The following is a 22,612-nucleotide window of genomic DNA, read 5'->3' as shown; positions in this document are numbered from 1 at the left end:
ATTTGTTTGTAAACCACTTTGCTAATGAGCGACACAAACACAGACATAAGCATAAATTGTATTGTTTACAACCAAGCCGTCTATCACCCAGTATAAGACATTGTTTCCCAACATGAAGTTTAGTTATTCTATCACAGGCGTTTGAAGTGATCGTTTTTTTTTTAAATCCATATTCCCGTTCAAAAGTGACCCATTTTCAACAATGGATGGAACACTTGCTGTTTTTTTGGCAATCGCATTTGTATTTTGGTTCTACGAAAATGTGTTGAAGACGCGTATTGAGGTCTGTTTTGTTACTATGGACAATACCACTTGTTCCAATTTGAATAACGCACGGAATCACGGCACTAGATGTGAAAGCAAATATTGTCCGGAAAAATTGATGTCGAAAATTGCCAAAGTGATTGACTTGGCTCAACATTCGATTGATATTGCAATGTACAATTTAACGAATCACAAAATCGTTGGAAGCATTTTGGGAGCACGGAAACGTAATATCGATGTACGCTTGATAATGGATCGGTCTGCATTGGAAGGATTAGACAACCACACGGCCTTCATAAGTCTAAAGACAGCTGGTGAGAAATATACATTTTTGTTTTGTTTTAGTTTTTATCAACAATCTGAAGCCGAACTAAAAATATCTCCAGACTTTTGCACGTGAGTAAACTTTGTTTGTGTTTTTTTTTGTATTAGGAGTTCATATTAAAATTGCCGGCGAAGAGAAGAAACTAATGCACCATAAATTTTGCCTAATTGATACAAATCGTTGGATTAACGTTGGAATGATCATAAGCGGATCTTTGAATTGGACATATGGCGTACGTCTTTCTTAACAATTTGATTTAGTTATTGAATGATTTACTGGTTCTACATATTCGTTGAAAAAATATAATAATTTTAATTTTTCTTCATTTTTTTCTTGGATTTAGGGATTCAATCAAAACTGCGAAAATGTAACTTTTATTGAAAATCGGTTCACTCAAAATGAATACAATGAAACCTTCAATCATATTTGGAGTAAAATTGCAAAGCCAATCTAACAATTGACCCAATCAAACAACAATGTACAGATGCAATTAGTATGCATCAAGTGGAAATTTCCACAATATCAACACAGTCTTTCCTTTATCAAGGTCAACGGGTGTCAATGGAAACATACAAAAGTCGAGTAACTTGTTCCCCTTCAAATTGAAAACGAGACTGTTTTACGTTCCAGTTATTTTTCGTTGGGATATTTTTTATCAAATTGCCATCGATTCCAATTCTGATTATGATTCGAACGATTGTGTCGGTTGAACACATCAAGTCGAATACAATTTTTAAAACATTCCTTTTACCTTCAAAGTGTTACTCAATATCAGAAAAATAATTTAATTGAATAATGTATAAAAAAAATCATTCTATTAAATACATCAAACGAAAAAATGCGAAATCAGCGGTTTCTTTTGTTCATTGTGTCTTAGTTACAGAAAAAATAGCTTTCAGAAAGAGAAACCGAAACTGAAATCTGATATGGAATTAGAATTGTTTATGTATACAACGATATCACACTATAACATTAAAAGTGTTGCGCCGTCCATATATAGCAACACTTATCACTTGTAGGTCTCAATTAGACGTCAAACGATATGCATACGATTGCATGAGTGTAGAAGTATTTTCTGTTGTCTTTATCAATAAAGTGTTTCCATGTGTTGAACTGTCAGTGTATCGGTATCTTATCGTGACCAAATGTTGAAGCGCATTATCGGCTCCGCAACTAAATTGTATTGTTAAATTCCAGCTGATTGTGAAATCAATTGAAATTTAGTTTGGTTTATGTTCAGTTATCAACTAAACTGAAGCAATGACAGACGAGAAAGAAAGCAACGATTTTTTGTTGGTGCCCGCTCTGGTCGGAATAGTTGTACTGCTGCTTTTGAAAGTGTTTTATGATTTGTATCGAAAATTAACGAAAAGTCACCATGAAGTGTACTTTGTGATGATGGGTGAACCGGAATGCTGCAATCCAAATGACAGAAACATGAATCCGGGAAACAATTGCCGCAAATATTGCATGGGAAAATTGTTGCTGAAAATTATGAATCGTATCAATGGAGCAAAATCATCCATTTGTGTGGCTATGTACAACTTTTCGAACCATCGACTTGCGGACTGCCTTTTGCGTGCACATCGACGTGGTGTCAAAATACGACTGGTTACGGATAAGTCAACGTGCGAGAGCGGCGAAAATAAAACACAAGCAAAACGATTGAAAGATGCAGGTAAAACGATATTGGTTCTGATTTTGACATTTTGTCCTATTTTTGCTTCACAAAATGTGTTTCGAGTTAAAAAAAAAAAAACATTCAAAAATCCAATACAAACTCATTATGTTCTGTTGACCAGGAATTTCCGTGCGTATATCTGGCGAAGACGACAAATTAATGCACCACAAATTCTGTCTCATCGATGGAACATCACCGAAAGGCGTTCTCATAACTGGATCTCTAAACTGGACTTATGGTGTAAGTATACACAAAATCATCATCGACATTCTGAAACACAATGAAATTCAACTCAACAAACCAAATGAACCATTCTTTTTAAAAAAAAAATTTTGAATTTTTCACAGGGTTTATCAAAAAATTGCGAAAATGTGGCATTCATCAGCAATGGCCGTGTTCAGCAATTCTACCGCGAAGCCTTCGATCATATTTGGAACAAATTCTCCACACCGTATTATCCGCGCACATCGAATGTTTAACAATGACACACTGTCATTGTCAACAAATTGAAGCAAAATGAAACAAATTCCATGAATCCAAAGACTTTCCAAACGAATCGAATTTGGTTTGCGGTTGCCAATTGACAGAATTTTTGAACGAATTTATTTTCTACTTTTTTTTCTTTTTTTTGAATGGTAGAATATTTAGATTTAAGTCGATGAAAAATACATAAAATGAAATATTTGTAAGAAAAAAACCCAAAATGGAAAAATGTAGACAAATCAACAATCAAGTTGATGTTACGATTTGTGGCGAGAAAAAAATGTATGACTCATAACGGAGCACAGCTATCACGACTGGATAAAGAGATTGCAAAAACAAAAAGCAATTAATCACATGTGACGTACTGAAATATTGTACAAATTAAAATGTCTTTTGTTCAATTTAAGTGTCAGATACATGAGTGTGGCAAAAATGAGCGAAAAATTCAATATTTTGACAAAATTGGCATTTGGGTTATAATTTTGTTTTCATACAAGCCATTTTTGGATATAAACCTTAATAAAAAAAAAGTAATTAAATATTATAAAGACACCCTCACATCTTTTGGAATATCAAAGTCATATTATTATCTGCAAAACTATTAATCTCCTGCATTTATGTAACATTCTGTTGGTATTGCGAATATTAATTCCATTGAACTACATCGATATTATGATGACATTGCTAATTGCTATTGAATTAGGGTTATCTCAAAACCTCTATTGTGTATTGAATGTTGCATTAGTAGAATTAATAATCGAGTTAATGGATAGAAACCTAGTCTTTTGTTCTCGTGTTTGCATTGAATTGCAAAACAAAACCGAAATTAATACAAGAGTCTTGGGTCATTTTCGTGAATCAATTAAATTTTCACATCTCATCGCTTCCATTGAAATACCCCGAAAAATTCATTGTAATGATGGCACATTGTTCTTTCTTCTCATGGCGATGAGTTTCGTCTATCCAAAAGCAATTGACATCCAATTTCAAGTCTATTGTGTGTATGGGATTCAATAAAGATTTCTGCAACAGTGTCACCGGTCGATAAACATTCTCCTCTACGGTGGAATAATATGAAATGGTTCGGCTGTCCCATTCATTCATATTTGTTGAATGCCAATCATTGGGTCTGGATGACAGGTAATCAATAATGAAAATGCAGATACATTTTGCACCAATCCGAGTGTCACTCACGGTAGGAGAGCGAGAGTACGAGAGTGAGAAGTCGAAAAAGAAAAGAAAGGAGAGACGAAAAATTGTGAGAAAAATACATTGATTACGCTCTGAGTCGCTGAGTTACTGAGAATGTCTCGTTGACATCATTGCGGAAATTACATTCGCAGCAAGGAATATTATGGTGAAATCCATCGTTTCAAGTCGGAAACAGCTGCGCCGAACTGACACAATATTAATTAAATTAAATATTATTATTTTATTTTTTTCTTCGTTCATTTTCTACCGTAACCATATCGTATCAAGAAAGGAAATGAACAACTCTTACTCCTGCCGAATCCCCATCCAAACTGAATTCGAAAAATCCGAAGATTTTGCAGCTTAGCTACAGCCCGAAAATCCATCCAAAATATTGAATCGCTTTATCACTGTTCAATCTGACGTTTATTTGTATTATTATGATTTTTATTCTGTTTTATTGTATTTTCTTTTCAATATCTTCTCAATTTGCAGTAGCTCGACGACGTCGTTTCGCCGAAATACCGGATTTTTCCTCAAGCAGCAAACGAACATCTTGCCAAACTTTTCGGGTAAAATCGCAAGCGATGAAGAGTGTCGACACACATACACACACTGATTGGGGGAAAAATGTGCAAAATGAAAGTCGACACTAATATTAAATCTGAAGCATGGAACTCAACTGAACTGTTAGATATAGCATATATTTATGGGCTAAAAACACATCCACCGCGTGTCTCTTGTATAAATAAATAATATTATTATCACGATTCCTTCTCTATTGTTCGATAGTGTCATTCGAAATTGCATGATTTTGTGAAATCACACATTTTTCCGTTGGCACAACGTTGGCGTCGGTTGCTGCTCTGCGTCTACTACTGCATACTATATTGCTTTTCGTACCGTCTGCGTAAATATTTTCTCTCATATTTTCAACGCCAATCTACCGAATGTATAGCATCATCATCTCTTATTTTCATTGTAAATATACAATAAAGTGTCGAATTATTTCGTTTTTTCAAGCTTTCTCGTCGATTGGAAGCAAATGTTGATCTTAACAAAATGCTCGAAATAATATTGTGACAAGGGAAAAAACATCGGCATCAAATATGATGACAAATTTCCATTCAGCACTTCAAACAATGACACTTTACTTGCTTCGTCGCAACTCAATGCTATGATGTTTTGACCATTTGCAAGTGTGTTGTTTTGGAATGTTTCATTGGCCTTGTTTGTTATGTTTTGAAGCCGTTCTTGGAAATGCTGAACCGAAAACGATGAACTTCACGAAATCAAAGGAACGAATTCCAGGTAAAGTAAAATGCGTAGAAAAAGATGGAATTACCTTTCGGATCAACTGTTTTCGCCATATGGGTTGTGGATTTAGTATGATGAAAGATAAAATTAGAGGATCGACGGGATTTTCGTCCGTGATCCAATTTTGTGCACGTCAAATATATATATGTCAATAATAAATGCCATTTCACAAATTAAATAAATATAAACACAACATTTCTCATCTTTGGTCCATTTATTTTCAATTCGATCCATCGCGGTGAAAACTCGGCAATACGGAAAATAAGCGTGGAGAGAGATAAACGTAAGAAGAAAAAAACACACTAAAACATTTTGCTGGCCATTGGAAATCAGTTTATGTTAAATAAACACACCGAAAATCCGAAATCGTTGGCCCTTATCTTTTGAGTACTTCGAAATCAAAAGCGATTCAGTGTTTTCTCTTCTTCTTCTTTTCTTTGTGGAATACAATTTTACCATCAAAATCCCCAAAGGATGAGCGTTTTACTTTTGAGAGCAATTTCATTTAATTAACTTTACAGTCTTAATAGTGCATATTTGGTGGGGGAGCGAAACGGAGAGAGATAAACGTAGACAGGAAGGGGGGACGAAATACAAAGTGAAAACATCAAAGTTAGCAGATTATTCTAATCCATTTAGCCGATTTCACCGATGATTAAATAATCATAATTCGCTTTGAAACACCGATTTGGTTCGAGCCATCATCGACGTTAGCTCAAACTCTCAGACTCAGAATGGCTATATCTAACCGTTTTGAACTTTGGAACGGTGACTCATCTATTACAATTTTGATTATGCTTGAAATCCATGGGCTTTCACACGTTCTCTACAGCACCAAAACAGAGAGAGAAAAATATTATGATTATTTTCCCCGGTCGAGATTACACGTAGACGGTACGCAGAGAAGATAAAACGAAGACAATATTGTTGATACTCTCTTCGGGTACTTGAATGGAATCAAATACGCTTAATCCATCTGATTTGTTCCAGCCGGTCGATCCATACGCAAATACTCTATGCGAATAATGTTTTATAACTCTCGGAGAGGAATAGCAAGCAGCAAATCTGCCGCATTATCGAAAATACACATTCATTGCAATCAACCATGTTTTTACATCACTCCGCCCCACAAAACGATACTTATTACGATGCTGGATTAGTTGTTTTTTCGGTGTTGTTGTTACTGTTGCTATTGTTGAGTGTATACTCTAGGCTACGATGTGTACCGTTATAGAAAAGCTGACATCGAGATTATTATTATGCAGAGTTACAGTTTCCAAAATTAGGGCTTCGGATAATAAACCGACTCTTGACTCGATTTCATCCCACTCTTGACTGAATTATTCATTTCGTTTCCTGTTCAACATTTCATTGCAACCGGAAAAGGCGGTTTTGTTGTTCTGTCTTTTATGTCATCATCTGGTAAAACGCAACAAATTGTGACGAACGGCGTTTAATATTTCAGATCGAAGCGTATGCAGAAAATAGTTTGTTTTTTTCCCATCATTTTTTTTTATTACTGGTTTTGATTTGATCTTCATATTTATTTTATGGGTAATGTGAATCGTTTTCAAGAAATAAAACAGTACCATTTTGCCAACTTTTGAATGTGTTAAATTCATTTTTTAGGTATGCATTTCTAACCCGAATCTCTTGGAGTAACTGATTTTTCTCTCTTCCTCTTTTTTCCTCTCCCTCTCTCTATGTCTCTCCATCCCACAGAAAAGGGAAAAACTATTGAAATGTGAAAATGATGGTTTTGGTTGAACGGAAGGGACAAACACTGACGCACAAGTCAAAAGTGAAGATGATGGTCGATACAGCAGTTTGCTTTTTATGAGGATGAAAACCGTTTTCCTCGAGAGTTGTTTTTTTTCTTGGTTGCTTTCAAAGAACCTTCTTTCGGTTGATTTTATGCGCATCAACAAGCATCAAACTGTGAATCAAATGTGCGTGTTTTGTTTGTGGTTTCTTCCTTTTTATTCATTAAAATTCGCTTCAAATTGGAATGATAAAATGAAACACGATGCGAAGGTTGAAATTCAATCGGAAAGTGTGTAATATATACTTGGAATAAGTAACACTTGACTTAAAACATACCATTATTAGCCTAAAAGCTTGAGTCAAATTGAACGATAAACTGGTGAAATTTCGTGTGATAGCTTTTCCGATTCTATTAAATTGAAATCATTTGAAATTGACCTTTTTCTACGCGTTACCAAACGAAAATAGACGTTTCACTTGACTAAAAGAGTGTACGCAACTCATACAGATTATCAAATGTGGTGAAAAATGCTTTCATCCCACGTTTCAAACTTTATTTTAAGTGTGTAATATTGTGACTTTCTGCACTTTTCGATAGCGTCACGCGCTTGCTGAACAAGACAAGAAAAAAAAGGATCGAACGAGCAGAAAAGTCAAAAGGAGAAATGATTGCAACGTGACGCGCATTAAGAGTAACGAAAAACAACGTTTGCTATCTTATGTAAATGAACGACTCACTTTGGAACAAACGCGGCACAGCACACACACACACACACTCCCCACGAAAATCATAAAACAAAAGAGAAGCCGTGCGCAACAAATTCTTGAGTGGCTTGCCGACGGTGGTTTACATTTGAAATCACAATTTCGGTAATCATTTGAAGTGTTTTGAATGAAGCAAACGTGCATTATTAATGGTTTCACCGGAATAAACCAGCCAAACGTACAAATTTGGTTTGCCGTTGAATTTTTCGTGGGAAAATTCTGTTTTTGTCACATTTTGCATTTCTTTTCTTCTTTTTTTTTGTTGACAAACAAGCACGATCCCACATCAATTTTTGGATTTGGTTTTGATTCACCATTTTTACCTCATATGACTAGAGGAAAGGTCCATCGTTTGTGACAAGTGGAGAGAAATCTCCATTTGAACGCAGATGATCGTCAGCATCATTATCGCTCCCATTACTTGGAATGGTTTTTGCATTTTGCCATCGAATTGATACAAAGTAACGATGGACGGTGTGTGACGGGTGTGTGACAATGGAACCAGAAATTCAACTGAATCAAAAATGCACTTTAATTTCAGTGTGCATTGTAACCAATGAAGATTTGAGACTGGTTTAACAGCCCCAATACCATTTATGAATCAACTGGGAATCTAATCGGATCAAAAAGTGTACATTCGAAATACCATATGCATGCGCATACATTAAGCAATGATGCAAACTAGCTGTATGTGATATACGTAAAGCATTTATGTCACAACTAACAGCGCCATCTAACATCGTAATGGAATTATTCCAATGGATATTTCTTTTTTTATTAGCGAATATTCACTTAAAAAGTGTAAAAAATAAAAATTGATAGATCAATATGTAGAAACTTTTAATTTGCGTGAGATTAATATTTTATTATTGTAGAGAAAAATTTAAAATTTAAATTATTACTTAGTCACTTCACTTGTGTACAAAAGTTCAAGTTTTAGTGCTTTGGGTAAAGCTATTGAATGAACGTTAGCAACTCCACGTATGTTTACATTCGATGACAGCTGTCAGTGATACATTGAAATATTTACGGGGTTATAACGTAAATGATGTTTCCACTCGCGAACAATATTTATATAGTAATGTTTTCATAAATTAAACAATCCTGTGGCATGATAATAATTCCAGACATGGATTTTAAACTGTTAAAACTACGGTGATGCTGACTGACTCAATAAACCGACTGACTCAGTAAACCACGGTTTTCAATGACGTTTAACAAATGAAGAAATGAATTTTATGGTATTCTATCATTTTTGCAAGTATGCGATGAAAATTGTGTGAAAAAGATGCACAAAATATGTTGTAAGTGCTGTTTGTGGTAATCAAACATGAAAATGTTCGTGATCTAAACAATACCAACGATGAATTTTTCATGCCGCAAAAGAACGGCAACCTAACCTCCAAAGTTTAGCGGCTCTATGATTGCACCGACTCAATCAAAATATTTCATACTGCGCATTTTTTTCTCATTAATTTGAAGAAAATTTTTGTTTGACCAAATTATTTTCATGAAACAAACTCATTAAAAACTCAGGTTTATATTTTTATATAAAACATATTCGAAAAAACCATGGGAGATTTATGCCTTGGGCGTTAGCACTACAAATTCTTCCAATGAATTTCCTTAGTTTCGGTTTAATGAGTCATAGATATGGTTTATCGAGTAAGTCGTTAGTCGCATATCAATAATTGTTGTGAATCCAATAAAAATCAGGATTATAGAAATAAACTGAAATAATCATTGATTTCTTATGAATTTCCTTTTTTACCTTATTAATTGGATACTTATGGTTTGGGCGTTAGCACTACAAATTCTAGCATTGATTCAGGTGTTAGCCTTCAGTCAATGTTCGATGTGAACTCAACAAAAGTCAAAATTACTGAAATAATCATTGGTTTATTATAGCATTTTTTGCTTACTTTTATTTTCAGAAAATCAATGTAAAAATGTTGTTCTTTACACATAATTATACATAAAATAAAGTCTGCAATTCGAAAATTTGAAATTCCAAAGTACGCGCCATCACCACTGACTTTGACAGCTATGGGATTGAAGTATCTACCGTTTTTGAATTGTATTATTTTTTATTACGAAGTTAAACAAAATTTAGTTCGAGTTTTTCTCAATCAAGGAAAAATGCATATTCTTATGACTCACTAAACCGAATCAGAAATAAAAGTAATTGCAACATTCCAATTTGACGGATGGATCAAGCGTTTCGAACGTCTGAACGTTTGATCGTTTGAACGTTTTTTTTAATGTTTTGAAGCTTGACCGTAAGCATCATAGCTTTCTTCTAACGATTGTAGATGGCGCTATTCTTGTGCGTGTCACTTAATTTGCCTCATTGCATTAAGAGATGAATAATAAAAGCTGCATCGAATAATCTAAAATTAAAATAATGGTTTGAAGCATTTAAAATGAAACAGATGTTCAATCTTACAGCAAACAAACACGGATCACCATGTCAAAAAAGTGTTGTGTCGAATAGAAATGTTGGCGAAAAAAAAAGATAAATTTGGTTAATAAATTATGTTAATCTGTGGTCAAAAGCGCATGCAATTTATTTGCACGCCGTTCATTATTATTTAATTCATAATTAATTCACTATAAGCGCAGCTTGGACAGTAATCGTATGGTGAAACAATCCATTTTGATACGTTTTATCACGCGCGCACGCTGCGTTGTGTAACCATTTCATGTGCAGGTGTAAATATGTGCTTATAAGTTATCGTTAATATTATCACACAACATTAGCATTATTAGTTGGTGCTAAAAGTACACAAAAGAGCAAAACAAAAGAGCGAGCGACAACATCGCACGGAAAATAGAGCGACATACGTATAGAAAGAGAGAAGAAAGGTGCTTAGGTTCTGGTGGGAGAACGGTGTGGCGCCCGATAAGTATGCACGGGCACGATACAAGCTCTTTCGCATATTTAGCAACATTACACACAATGAAAGAGAGAGAAACAGAGAAAGAATGAGAGTCTTTGGTTGCTATCGCTTGAGGTGCATGTTTAGCAGCTAGCCGCTCCACTATTAATATTCTATTAACTTAGTTTTCATCTGCACATGTTTTCAGCTCGGGATTAGCACATTTGGCCGACAAGAAAATCCCCTAAATGCCATGCAAACAGATATATATGTGACATAAAAGAAGACATAAGCTTTACTGTGTATGAGAGGTGTAGAGTTGGTTTGGTTTGGTCCGTGTGTATATGTATGTCTTTAGTCGCATCTTTTTGTGTTTATTTTTCAGCGCGCGCGCACGTGCGCTCACCCGCACACTCGACGACTGAACCATAGAGAGAAAGAAACAAAAGTGCGTAGCGAAGAAGAAACGGAAATAAATTTATTGCTGCCAGAGGTGTTGATGATAATCGCACTTAATGCAATGAAATTTTTTCCTCCCTCGCTCTCGCTCTCTCTCCCGCTCTCTACCTGTACCAATACACACTGGACATGTTTATGTTTTCTTGACGTTTTTCCAACTCGATTTTCTTTTTGCTGCTTATGCTCACGTGTTTGTTCCACTTTCATCGTTTTGTTTGAGAACTTTTATGTGAATTGAACAAGAACCAGCATTTCGATGCGAACAGAATATTTCTACAGTTTTATTGTCTTGAAATGGTGTGTGTTTTTTTCCATCGGTTTTACCTAGTGGGTTTTGTTTATGCCAAAAAGTGCCAGCTTTATGTGGATTTGTACCGAAAGTATTTGTCGCACTGGGGAGCTACATAATCATAAAAATTATCCGAAAATCACTTTTATTTGCCGAAAGGAGAGGAAAAAATTGAACATACTGATTTTATCGAACGAACCGCTCTAAAAAATAGAGAAAAAAACCATGGCATTGTTCCGGTTTGTGATGACTGTTTGACGACATTCAAAATCCAAAAATTGCGACCATTTATTACAATGTGTTAAAGGTTAACAATTACTCCGATTTTGAGAGAGGGAAAAAAGGTATTTTCATCCATTTTTAATAGAGCTAGAACATTCAGAGCTCGGCCACGCGGGAAAAAAGCACGTGAAAAAATTTAATCGATTTTGCGGATTGAATGAATGCGGTTAGCTATCGGAAATCAGCAAATCATTTATATCCGGAATTAATTCATGAGCATACACCATGATCCATGGATAACAACGGTAGCACATATATAATGAAAAATATCTAGTAAATCTGTCTGCATGGAAATAAATATGGCAATGTTTCAACCTGCAATCACTCTCTTCCCTCTCTCTACCTTTTCTCTTTGTCGTTCGCTTTTTGCACTAATCCTCTCTCTCTCTCTGAACCCAAAAAAAAACAATCTGATACCATTCACACACAATGTCAGAGCGTAAAGCTTCTTCCGAATGCAACTTACAGAAAGCATTGACGGTGTTAGATGCTAATCCCTCGACTAATGCTGTTTACAAATCCGAAAATTGACAAGTGAACATGTGAAAGTATTAATTTCATTGTCAATTGCAACAAAAACCGATCGAAAGCATTTGAATAAACATTATCGACACAATTTCCGTTCATTTGCAACGACTGGTGGTAAATTGGTAGCTATGAATACTTTAGTGGGATGCCATTCGGCTTTCAATGATCATTTGGCTGAAATATTCGTTGTAGATTTGGTAAAATAAATTAAGAATTTCGATTGTAAAAATGAGTGAAGAATGAGTCTGAACCCGGAAATACAGAGCACGCTGTAATCGATATGAATTGTTGATCATTAAGCGCGTAGCCCGGGACCGTGGAGATAGAATTTCGTGTAAAATTATTTTGGGAATTTGTGAGAGAACCAAACATGTATTTGAATATTGTAAATGCTTCACATATGGACACATATGGTATGCGATGAAAATGCATCGGTTTTTTTTCTTGCTTGTATTTCGAATCGCACGCGAAAATGCTCCCCATCCAACGTTCAAGAATATTGCCATCGAAATCGTCGTCGATTGCAGTTTCAAAATGCTAAAGACATTATATGCAATATAAACAAATCTTGTCATTTAGAATCGATTCGACGAATGTTCGCTCGTGCGACAGAAAGCGAGCGAAACATTTTTGCCGGCTGATACATTTTCAAACGGATTGAAGAAAGCAGTTAAAGGTAAATGGCGAAGACAACAGATGTGCCTGAATCGAGAGATATTAAAATGAGATTTAGCGGCTATTAGAAAATCAGCTCCACATGTGACCGAATAAAAAGCGATTTCTTTTGTGTAAAAATGATTGAAATGAATGAAAAGGCTTCGAAATAGAAAGAAAAAACGCGCAAAATTGCGACGCGGATGAAGAAAATCTGTATGACATCAGTGGCGGAATTAAAGCATGAATAAGCCACAGCAGAAATACCGCAAAATCGTTACGAACAAAAAAATAGGAAAAATAGTCGAGAAAAGTTCGCGAAGCATACAATCACGTTAAATTATGACAAGTTTTTTTTTTTGTAAAATGTTCTAATGTTCGTGGATTGCAACGATATTTTGTGCGATTTTTTTTTGTTCATCGTCCTATCGCCCGTTCTCATTACAGCAAATTTTGTGAGCAATTTTTTTCCCGTCAAAAATCATAAAAACTACACATTTACAAACTTTTTTTTCCACCGGTTTTCCATTCACTTTGAGTTCCGATAGATAGTGTGTGCAACCCATATCGCTGTGGATAGAAGAAGCAAAAAAACACTGTGCGAATGAATGTGGAGTCGGTGTAAAAAATTGTTATAATCTTAAATGAGATTAAAATTTCAAATTGTTTCCTTTGGGGCACGTCTTAATCGCGGATATTAGTAATAGTATGCGAGCGACAGCACCATTCCAATGAACGATGACTGTTGAAGATGGGTGCGATGAAGGGATTTCACACGTTACTTTTTTTCATCTTCATTATAACCAGACAGAGAGTACTTATGAATCGAACGCTCCAGTAGACGCTCAAAGAAAATAAAAATGAAGACCAAAACCAAATTGAACATTTTCCGACAGCATTTCAATGTGCTGCTGCAACAACGAACGTCAAACGAATTTCATATTCATCGAACGCATCTCTTCTACTCGCACGGGCTCTCGCTACCGTGATATAAATAAATACTTGGCACTTCCACATATTACTTTCGGAATAACGGTGCATACATACCCGGCGAACGGGATTCCATGTGCATGTGCATATATTATGATGGTATTTTCAGTCTATCGTCGTCTCATATTTAAAGCGATTCTAATTTTAAGCAACACTTTTTTCGACAAGGCATGTTCTCCCGTTGCATAAATAATGCATTGAATTGGCTGCGGAACATATAAAACGATTTCCCCTGTTTTCACTTCGATTTTTGCTTAAAGCGTCAAACTTAACATGCAGCACGTACTCTACGAAAAATATGATAATTATCCCATTTTTTTCTCCATTTTTTTTTCTCTCTTTCTCGACTTTTCTACTACGACTCCAACAACACAACGGAAGAATGAATATGCTCGATCTGTACGCTGCTGCACCTGAACATTGCATACTCATTTTTCGCGCACGGAATCGCTCGCAGCCACAGCACGGCTCAACCGGTGTAGATAGCTGAAATAAATGGATATGTCATAAATGAACATCTTGCATGTATGAATATACTCGCTTTTTTTGCATAAGGATACTATTATGAACATATTGATAGTATAGCACACTATTTTCAGTGCATTGCCTTAATTCTGTGTATTCCTTCTAAATTTTTTTTTTTATGCATACCAGTTTTCAACTAGTTTTAAATCACAAAATAGCAATTGTTACTATCAAATTTCATTGGTCAATCATTTCGGGAAAATAAAAAGAACACAATCGCCGATTTGTTTTATTCAAAATGAACCTTAACTATAGTTAATTGATAGCTATTGGCAAAAGGCAAATGGTGAAAATTCGTTTGATCATGGTGAAACATGAGTGCATCTATCGTGAATGAGGGACCTATGGGAATCGAACAACTACATTTCTTGTGATGCTAAAAAGGAAAAAAAACGCGTAACAATTTTATTTTGTCAAATCATTTCAATAAAAGTTGGCAACAGTCACAAGATCTCTCAATGGAGAAAGAAAAATTATGCTTGCTATTAAAAGATTTCCAATAAATTGAAGTAAAATGCTTTATAATTCCCTTTTTTTCCATGAAAATACACAATTAAAATATGACATTATTTATTTGGTTAGAAAAAAGTGTCTGTGCTTTATGACGTTCGAAGTGGTTACCGCGCGTCTTAATTTGCAATGCACATTTAACAGTCTATGGGTTGTTTCTTCTAGCTATCGACCGAAGCCATTAATTATAATGGTCAGTCAGATATGAAAGCGAAGTATATCGCACTCAACCAAATGACCACCATAAAAGCCACAATTCAAATCATTAAATGAGAAATGGCGAACAATTGTAAAATAGAAATCAAGTCGAATGGATGGTAAGTGTTTGGCAAAGTATCCGAACTGAAAGTGTCATGAACCTGGTTCTGCCACAAATCGGATATGTGCCAAGTCTTAATGTCTTCACTCATATTTCTCCATCCCCGTTTTCATGCACGCGAGAAAAAAGACCAATACAACTGAACAAAAGTAAAACGACGAAAATAGAAAAACACTTTTATTTCTGTTTTTTCTCCATTTATTTGCCCGTGTGAATTGTTTCTCTTATCACAAGACATTTATAATGGACTGAAAATAATTTTTCGCTGAAATAATTGTTTCACGCGTTAGTGTCTTCTTTCGCTCTCTCTCTCTCTCTCTCTCTCTCTCTCTCTCTCTCTCTCTCGCTCTATAGCACGTTATTCATTGAACCTGGCGTGGAGCATTTCGTTTGTTGAAAATTGTGTTTTCATTCTTCTGCTCATTTTTCCAAGTGCACACACACACAATTGTGCCGAAGCCGAAAGTTGAATGAAGTGCTTTTACTGATTCATGTGTGAGATTTGGCGCAGACAATACACTTTTAAGTTATTTGTGTTGCAGACAGCACAAAATACGAAAGACAAATGCCATGCCAAGAAGAAACAGCAAAAATACAACAAAAGCAACAAAAAAAACAGCGAAGGAAAACAGGAACAACGGAGAAAGTGAACAAAATGTTTGGTTGTCTACAAATACAAAACGGAGTGAAGAGCAAATTTAAGATTTATGTGTATTTGCCATTATCATCGCACTTTATACAACGACTTCGTTTTGTGCAAATAAACGCGCGCGCCTCCGCGAAAGAGATTGAAAATGTACATTTGGCATTGCATGAGTTTCTGAGTAGATGGGAGAAGAAAAAAACAATCGAGAGTAGTAAAAGAGGAGTATAATCAAGGAGTATCTCTTTCATGTTGCTGAAGAGCGAGATCTGATGTTAAGAGTTAAACTCATGCTTGGCGGCATGCTGAAGGTTTTCATTTTTGCGTAAATTTATTATCTCGCTAAGATTCGTCTTGACGCTGCAAATGTATAAAATATCCAAAATGAAATGCTTTTCGAACTGAAGAGAAGTTAATTTTCGAATAAAATTTCTCGTACATTCAATACACTTTGGAATTCATACAGAAAATAACAGTAGTTGCATAATTCGAGTCATTGAAACATGCAATAAACTCTTTATAAACGTGCACCTCGTTTTTCGAAACCAAATTCGGTTGTTTTATCAAATGCTTGAATAAATAAAACGTGTTTACAAACACTTCCATACGATTTGGATGGATGCCCACAGCCATTACATACCCAGTCTTTGAGTTGATGTTAACCTATATGTCTGTTCTTGCTCCATTTACTTATTTATTTAGCTGAAAGTCAAGTTCAAACAATGGCATTTTGCATTTTGGTCCGGATATAATCAAATCGAATATTAAATGTAATTGTATTCTGCTCCGAAAGCCCGAAGTTATTGCCCTTTTTCTCATAACAAATTATCAAGTTCATAACGATTAATTTTGTAAAGCGGGTGGGAGTTCAGTTCGATGCGCATCGAATTCATACGGTTGCGAAATTAGCCTTCCAGTTATCATATTATTAACAGCGATGTTAATAAATATTAACATGGATGTTAATGAAATATTATCATGAATAAAAAGAATTACATTGGTAATCCCAAACTTTTCCGTACCGTTGGCCTGCGTTGTCTGTAGGTAATTTTGGTTATTTTTTGTGAATTTTCTTGAAATAAAGGCAGAGAAAATATAATAATAAAAATAAAGTGAAAAATCGGTCACTTTAACTAAAACTTCGACGATTTTGTATGAGAGGTACCCGTAAACCGATTCCTATTGGCTTCAAACTTTCTGAGGTTTCATTTTTTGGAGAAAAAGAAAATTTCGACAAAAATTGAGGACAAAAAATCAAACTTCTGCAAATGCGATCAACATGAAACTTTCAGAATCTTATTTTTTCTCCAAAAAATGAAACCTCAGAAAGTTTGAAGCCAATGAGAATCGATTAACGGGTACCTCCCATACAAAATTGTCCAGAAATCGGTAATTTTAGTCAAAACTTCAAAAAGTTTGTATGGGAGGTACCCGTAAATCGATCTCGATTGGTTTCAAAATTTCAGAATCTTAATTTTCTCCCAAAACATGAAATCCCAGAAAGTTTGAAGCCAATCGGATTCGATTTACGTATACCTCCCATAAAAAAGTGTCAATTTTTTGAGGTTTTTCTTAGGGCAAGTACCCCAGGATCAAATCGAAAATGGCTCATCTTCGAACTTAAACTAAGTTTTTCGGATACAAAACTTTTGGGACTTTCAGATTTTGATTATCTCCATTATTTTTTGAGTTATCGTGTTAACAAACACCAACGATAACGACAACGACAACGACAACGACGGCACACGAACGGAAAAGTGTCTCAAAAAGTGGTTTTCTACGCGTTTCATGAGTTTTTATGATGATCTAAGCTAATTTTGCGAAAAAAGTTTTCGGGACCAATTCCTATACTTTCCCTTGACACGTTGTGTACGGAAAAGTAAAATCGTAATAATATAGTATGATCCAAGATCGCTTAATAGACGAAGAAAAACGACACGCAGCCCTCTGGGCGAGGGACATTCAAAACAGTCATCGTACATATATTGAGCGGGCACTATCGATGCGTTAATTTGTGTGAATGCATTGTGTAAACGACAATGTTTGTGTTCAATATGTGTACGATGAAAGCTTCGAGCATTTCACGCGTAGAGGCGTCTTGGCGTCTCACGTCAAATCTTACCCATGTATTTGTATACAAAGAAAGCGACCTTGTATGATCATACTATCGGTATTAACATCGCATGTTAATAATATATTAGTATGATAATACCGGTATTAAGTTAATACTATTAACTAGTAAGTAATAGCGATATTAACAGGCGATGTTAATAACGTATCAGTTGTTAATACCGCCTAGTTAATAATATAGTATTAATAATCATTAATAATATATTATTAACTGTGCAGCTATAAACCGAACAAAGGAATTCGTACTTCAAGCTGCGTTCAACTTTTCAAATATTCCGTGAAATTTTTAGATAAGACTCAAAACAATGCCTTGTTGAAGAGTATGTATTGTGAAGTGAAAACCACATTATACAGAGCAAAAGTAACCATAACTGTATCGCTTCATTCATACAAACGTTTTGGCTTTCTCATTTTCTTGTGAGAGAATTTACAATGAAATGGTCTTAGCATTGATTCAAAATATTGGATTTGGTGTCTAATATAGAGAGTCTCTATTAGAGACTCTGTATGGTGCTACGCATCAATATAGTGAAATGGGTTTCATTCATGTTAATAATATCATGGAGTGAACAACATCACATATCAAATTTAGTGAAAACACACAAAACACCAAAAGCAAAATGGAAATGACACAAAAACCTATAGATACGTATTGAATTAAAAAAAAACGATTAAAATAGAAAACAATCGTACAACAAAATCAGCGTTTTTGTTTATTCATTCATATTTTTCCCACATAAAAAGTGTTCATTTTTTCTAGTTTACTAATTGCTTTTATCCAAAGCAAAAATCACTGCATGAAATGCATCGAATTTTTAGTTCAATTTCTAATCCCAGTAATAATCGGGCCTGCCTGATGTGATGGCAATCATTTCTTGGTCGAGTCGTCGTATTCGTCGGTTGATATCTGTGAACTTAGCGTCGATTAATTGCAAAATATTCTGTTCCATAATGTGAAATTGTTCATAAATAAAATCGCGTATGTCGTCGTTGATTTTCGGGCGTTTCTCGTCATAGTTACGAATGGTGCAATGGTGCTTGTGCTCATCGCTATGTTCATCGCCCGACGGGCACCCAATCGAATCGGATAAACATTCGGATTTGTGATTGACATTGCTTCCCGTCTTCATCGCTTGCATCGAATAGGTGGTAGCCTTAATTCGATTGCCATCAATGTTAAGAGTTTCAAGTTGAGACACGATGCCATCCAACTCCACTCTTAATATTTCATTGAACGACACATCCAGTGCATTCAGACTTGGCATTCGATTGTTTGGTACATCGAATCGCATCAGTTTATTGTGGCTCAAATCCAGCAGCTGTAAGTTGTTGAGCGTGTCAAAAATGTGTGCGTCAATGTGAGCGAGCAGATTGTACGATAAATTCAGATATTGCAAACGATGAAAATGTGTTACATTTGCCATGGATTCCATGCGATTGTTGGCCAAATGCAATGTGACAAGTGTATTTTCATGTGGTTCACTCAAATTATCCAAATTGATTTCGCGAATTTCATTGTTTGCTGCAATCAATGTGTGCATACGTTGGCTGAGTTGACAGATTTGGACGCCCGTATTTCGTACATCAACCGCTGCCACACCATTCAGCCGCATCAAGTGATGCGCTGCGACAACTGGATTATCGTACATTGAAAATGTTTGCATTGACCTTGGTGGTTCGGGCTGTTGCTGTGCACCACTACGCACATCGGCTATTTGGTTTGCATGCAAATGCAGCACATTGATGTTGGGCATCGAATCGAAAAGTTGCCAGTCAATTGCCCGAATTCGGTTGTTGTTTAATGTCAAAACGCGCAAATACAACAGCTTCTCAAACCATTGTGGCTGGACTACGGTTAATTGATTGTTGTGTAAATACAAATATTTGATCGAATAAGACGTGAAAATGTTTTCATTTAAATTTTGCAGCAAATTAAATGACAAATCTATTGATGCCAGTTTTGGTGCAGCATCGAATGCGAACGGCGCAATGTTGTCGATCTCATTGTGTGACACATTCAAACGAAGTAGTGAATTTGCATTCAGAAAATCGGCCGACGCAATTGATTTCAAGTATTTTTGGGTCATTTTAATGCTTTCGATGCCTGGATATCGATCGAAAAAATGCGCCGGCATTTGTGGATCGCTTGATTCAATGATTATTGCATCCGTTGCATCTTGTTCGCGGCAATTGAACGTACCATCGAATCTCTTCCATTCACCTTGTACATTCAAATCAGGCCCCACCCACGTTTGATACACCAACTTCAACGGATAACCAACAGTCGAAATATTCACAAAAATCACCGATTGATTACGCGCCAACACATTGGACAAATGAAAGAACAACATGCAGCACCAAACGGTTGATTGCGACGTTCGATGCCTAGAATAAAACAACAATGCTTTGAACATTAACAGCTAATTCCACTTGAATGATAACAATAATAATGAACTTACGGCATTTTTCCGTCTCCCTCTTTTTGTTTTCCTCTTTGTCTTGCTCTATCTGTTCCTCCTTCTATTTTTCTCTCCCTCTCTTTCTCGCACCGACTGGTTTACTATTTTGCAGTAAACTAGTTTTTGTTTTGTGCTTCTGTGCCGCCGCTTCGCTTGAGGGTTTTTGAATGACTGAAGTTCCACTCGGTTTTTATGGCTTTGTGGAGTGTGTGAATTTTACGAAAAACAAACACGCTGATGATATATACCTACGTGTCGATTTTTATTGCACTATACAGATTATCACCTGGTAGAAAAAAAAGATCACACGGTCAATAGGATTGATTTTTGTTTTCGAAATTTTTTTGATCATCTGATATTTAGTTCAGCTCATGAATAGTATAGGATTTTAAAAACCCTAACTAAAACTCCGGCTTGCAATGCATGGCCGGAGAATGCGAGTGAAATGTGATAATATAGAAAGCTTCCGATGACATTGGACACGTAACAAAACAACGGGTAACACATAAGGTTTGCCTGGTTTTATTTTTGTTTTTCATTTGCCAATTGTGTTTGTTAGCAGTTTACCAACTGCCCAATGATGATTCACACCCTGTAGCCGATACATCATTTGTGTAACAAACTCGTGTGAAATTATATACATCAGATAACTGTGTGTGTGTTTGCCAGACTCGATCTCCGTTGCTGTACTGTCATTTCTCGTTCGCTCAATAAATGTTTCTTTTTAACCGGCTTGTTTTATTTACGTTGCATTTTATCTCAGTCAAAACAGTTTTCGTCGGCATACAGACGGCGGCGCGCACATACAAACGGCAGATTGACAACACCGATACAAACAAGAGAGTAATAAAAACCTCCGAATGCATATGAAAACTTGACATTTGGATGAATGTGTGATAAGCTGAATTTGTGTAGAAGCTCTTTCATTTAATGTGTTCAATAGTAGCACAATGTTGTGTACCGGATTTTATTTTTGCCGGTGTTCGGTAGCATATAGTTCAAATGAATTGAATGAAATAAAAGGAATGTTTAGAATGCGACACAAACATTGTATAGTTTTTGTGTTATCTTTTAAGTGGCGTCTCGTAAAAAAATATACACACACAGTATGATTAACTACCATATATTTTGCACTTTAAAATGTTTATTGCATTCTCGTTTCCATGTTTGCCGAGAGTGGAATTTCAAAATTAGAATAAACTACCACAATACTGCACACATTGTGTCCACAGCAAAAATCTCAAGCAGCAAACAAAAGAGTTCGAAATGAATAAAATGCCTCGTCAAGTTGGTATGTTGAGTGGCCGATATGGTACTGATATACTGAATGCATAAAACTGGTTGGAGAAATTGCATGTATACCGAACAGACGGGCGACAAAACAAGAAAGAGAAAGGTGTTATATCGAAAACATACTCTTCACGACACCGAATGAAATATATGTGTGTGTGTGTGTGTGTGTGTGTGTGTGTGTGTGTTGACAAGATTTCAATGCCATAAAAAACGTGAATAAATATGAAAAGATTTCCGTTCGAACGGCAGCAGCTATTTATATTCAATGAACAAGAAAAAAATGTTCGAGATTTGTGAAGCATTTATTGTTTCAAAAGATGAATCATAATAATCGAATCAAACTCTTCTTTCACAACAGCCTATAATTTTAATTCCGTTCATTGGCTTCAACAATAACTGTATCAATTTTGCAACACTGTGGCCAACTTGAGTGTCAAAGGTCAGAGAGTTAGTTAATGTTCTGGATTGGATGTTCATTAGACAACACGTGAAATAAAATTTGGATATTTATTTACAACCAAAAACCGATATTTGAATTTACAACTTGAACAATAACACCATGAATTGGTTTGCTTGACACTTCCAATCGAAATTTCAAATCTTCCATTTTCATGTGTGTCGAAAATCAAAATTTCCGAAGCAATTTGGTCAAAATTGTCTTCAACGAGATAAATGCAAATCGTTGTCCAATTCAATTTCACGGACCGTTACTGAACGCCACAAATGCGAATGGGTTTCGTGTTGAGTTGGCTTCTCGACCGAAATGATCTGGATTAAATTCATCGGCATCTTCGCCCCAGACATCTTTGCGTCGATAATAGCCGAGACAATGACTGACGATAATAGCCGGTAATGGCCGAGA

The 22,612-nt window shown here is 35.7% G+C and overlaps 3 protein-coding genes across 4 annotated transcripts; 2 read left to right on the top strand and 1 right to left on the bottom strand.

The window, feature by feature from the left end:
• The first annotated feature begins 92 nt into the window (after positions 1-92).
• Positions 93-1,074, top strand: LOC129566724 (mitochondrial cardiolipin hydrolase-like). Its single transcript, XM_055442928.1, has 3 exons — positions 93-578; positions 697-821; positions 933-1,074. The coding sequence occupies exons 1-3, from the start codon at positions 203-205 to the stop codon at positions 1,041-1,043; spliced, it is 612 nt and encodes a 203-aa protein (XP_055298903.1). The 5' UTR covers positions 93-202; the 3' UTR covers positions 1,044-1,074.
• A 775-nt stretch (positions 1,075-1,849) lies between these two features.
• On the top strand, positions 1,850-3,323 carry LOC129566725 (mitochondrial cardiolipin hydrolase-like). Its single transcript, XM_055442929.1, has 3 exons — positions 1,850-2,267; positions 2,392-2,510; positions 2,618-3,323. Exons 1-3 carry the CDS (start codon positions 1,850-1,852, stop codon positions 2,747-2,749), a joined length of 669 nt encoding a protein of 222 aa, XP_055298904.1. The 3' UTR covers positions 2,750-3,323.
• Positions 3,324-18,675: 15,352 nt separating this feature from the next.
• Positions 18,676-21,766, bottom strand: LOC129566660 (chaoptin-like). Of its 2 annotated transcripts, XM_055442791.1 has the most exons (3): positions 21,662-21,766; positions 20,458-20,743; positions 18,676-20,383 (listed from the first exon to the last, which is right to left on the bottom strand). In XM_055442791.1, the coding sequence occupies exons 2-3, from the start codon at positions 20,460-20,462 to the stop codon at positions 18,826-18,828; spliced, it is 1,563 nt and encodes a 520-aa protein (XP_055298766.1). In that variant the 5' UTR covers positions 20,463-20,743; positions 21,662-21,766; the 3' UTR covers positions 18,676-18,825. The 2 variants fall into 2 exon arrangements, with proteins under 2 accessions (XP_055298766.1, XP_055298765.1); XM_055442790.1 differs by lacking the exon at positions 21,662-21,766 and having other exon boundaries at positions 20,458-20,943.
• Positions 21,767-22,612: the final 846 nt, after the last annotated feature.

Source organism: Sitodiplosis mosellana, unplaced genomic scaffold (assembly GCF_009176505.1).
Source record: "Sitodiplosis mosellana isolate CC-2019 unplaced genomic scaffold, AAFC_SMos_1.0 Smas_scaffold_4, whole genome shotgun sequence".
NCBI lineage: Eukaryota > Metazoa > Arthropoda > Insecta > Diptera > Cecidomyiidae > Sitodiplosis > Sitodiplosis mosellana.
This window is presented reverse-complemented; position numbering and strand designations above follow the sequence as displayed.

What these genes read in the sequence shown, in the direction of transcription:
- LOC129566725 (XM_055442929.1), top strand. Translation starts at nt 1,850, where the DNA reads ATGACAGACGAGAAAGAAAGCAACGATTTTTTGTTGGTGCCCGCTCTG. An exon ending in AAAACGATTGAAAGATGCAG is followed by an intron (nt 2,268 to 2,391) that starts GTAAAACGATAT and finishes TCTGTTGACCAG; the next exon opens with GAATTTCCGTGCGTATATCT. An exon ending in CTCTAAACTGGACTTATGGT is followed by an intron (nt 2,511 to 2,617) that starts GTAAGTATACAC and finishes AATTTTTCACAG; the next exon opens with GGTTTATCAAAAAATTGCGA.
- LOC129566724 (XM_055442928.1), top strand. Translation starts at nt 203, where the DNA reads ATGGATGGAACACTTGCTGTTTTTTTGGCAATCGCATTTGTATTTTGG. An exon ending in CATAAGTCTAAAGACAGCTG is followed by an intron (nt 579 to 696) that starts GTGAGAAATATA and finishes TTTTTGTATTAG; the next exon opens with GAGTTCATATTAAAATTGCC. An exon ending in CTTTGAATTGGACATATGGC is followed by an intron (nt 822 to 932) that starts GTACGTCTTTCT and finishes TCTTGGATTTAG; the next exon opens with GGATTCAATCAAAACTGCGA.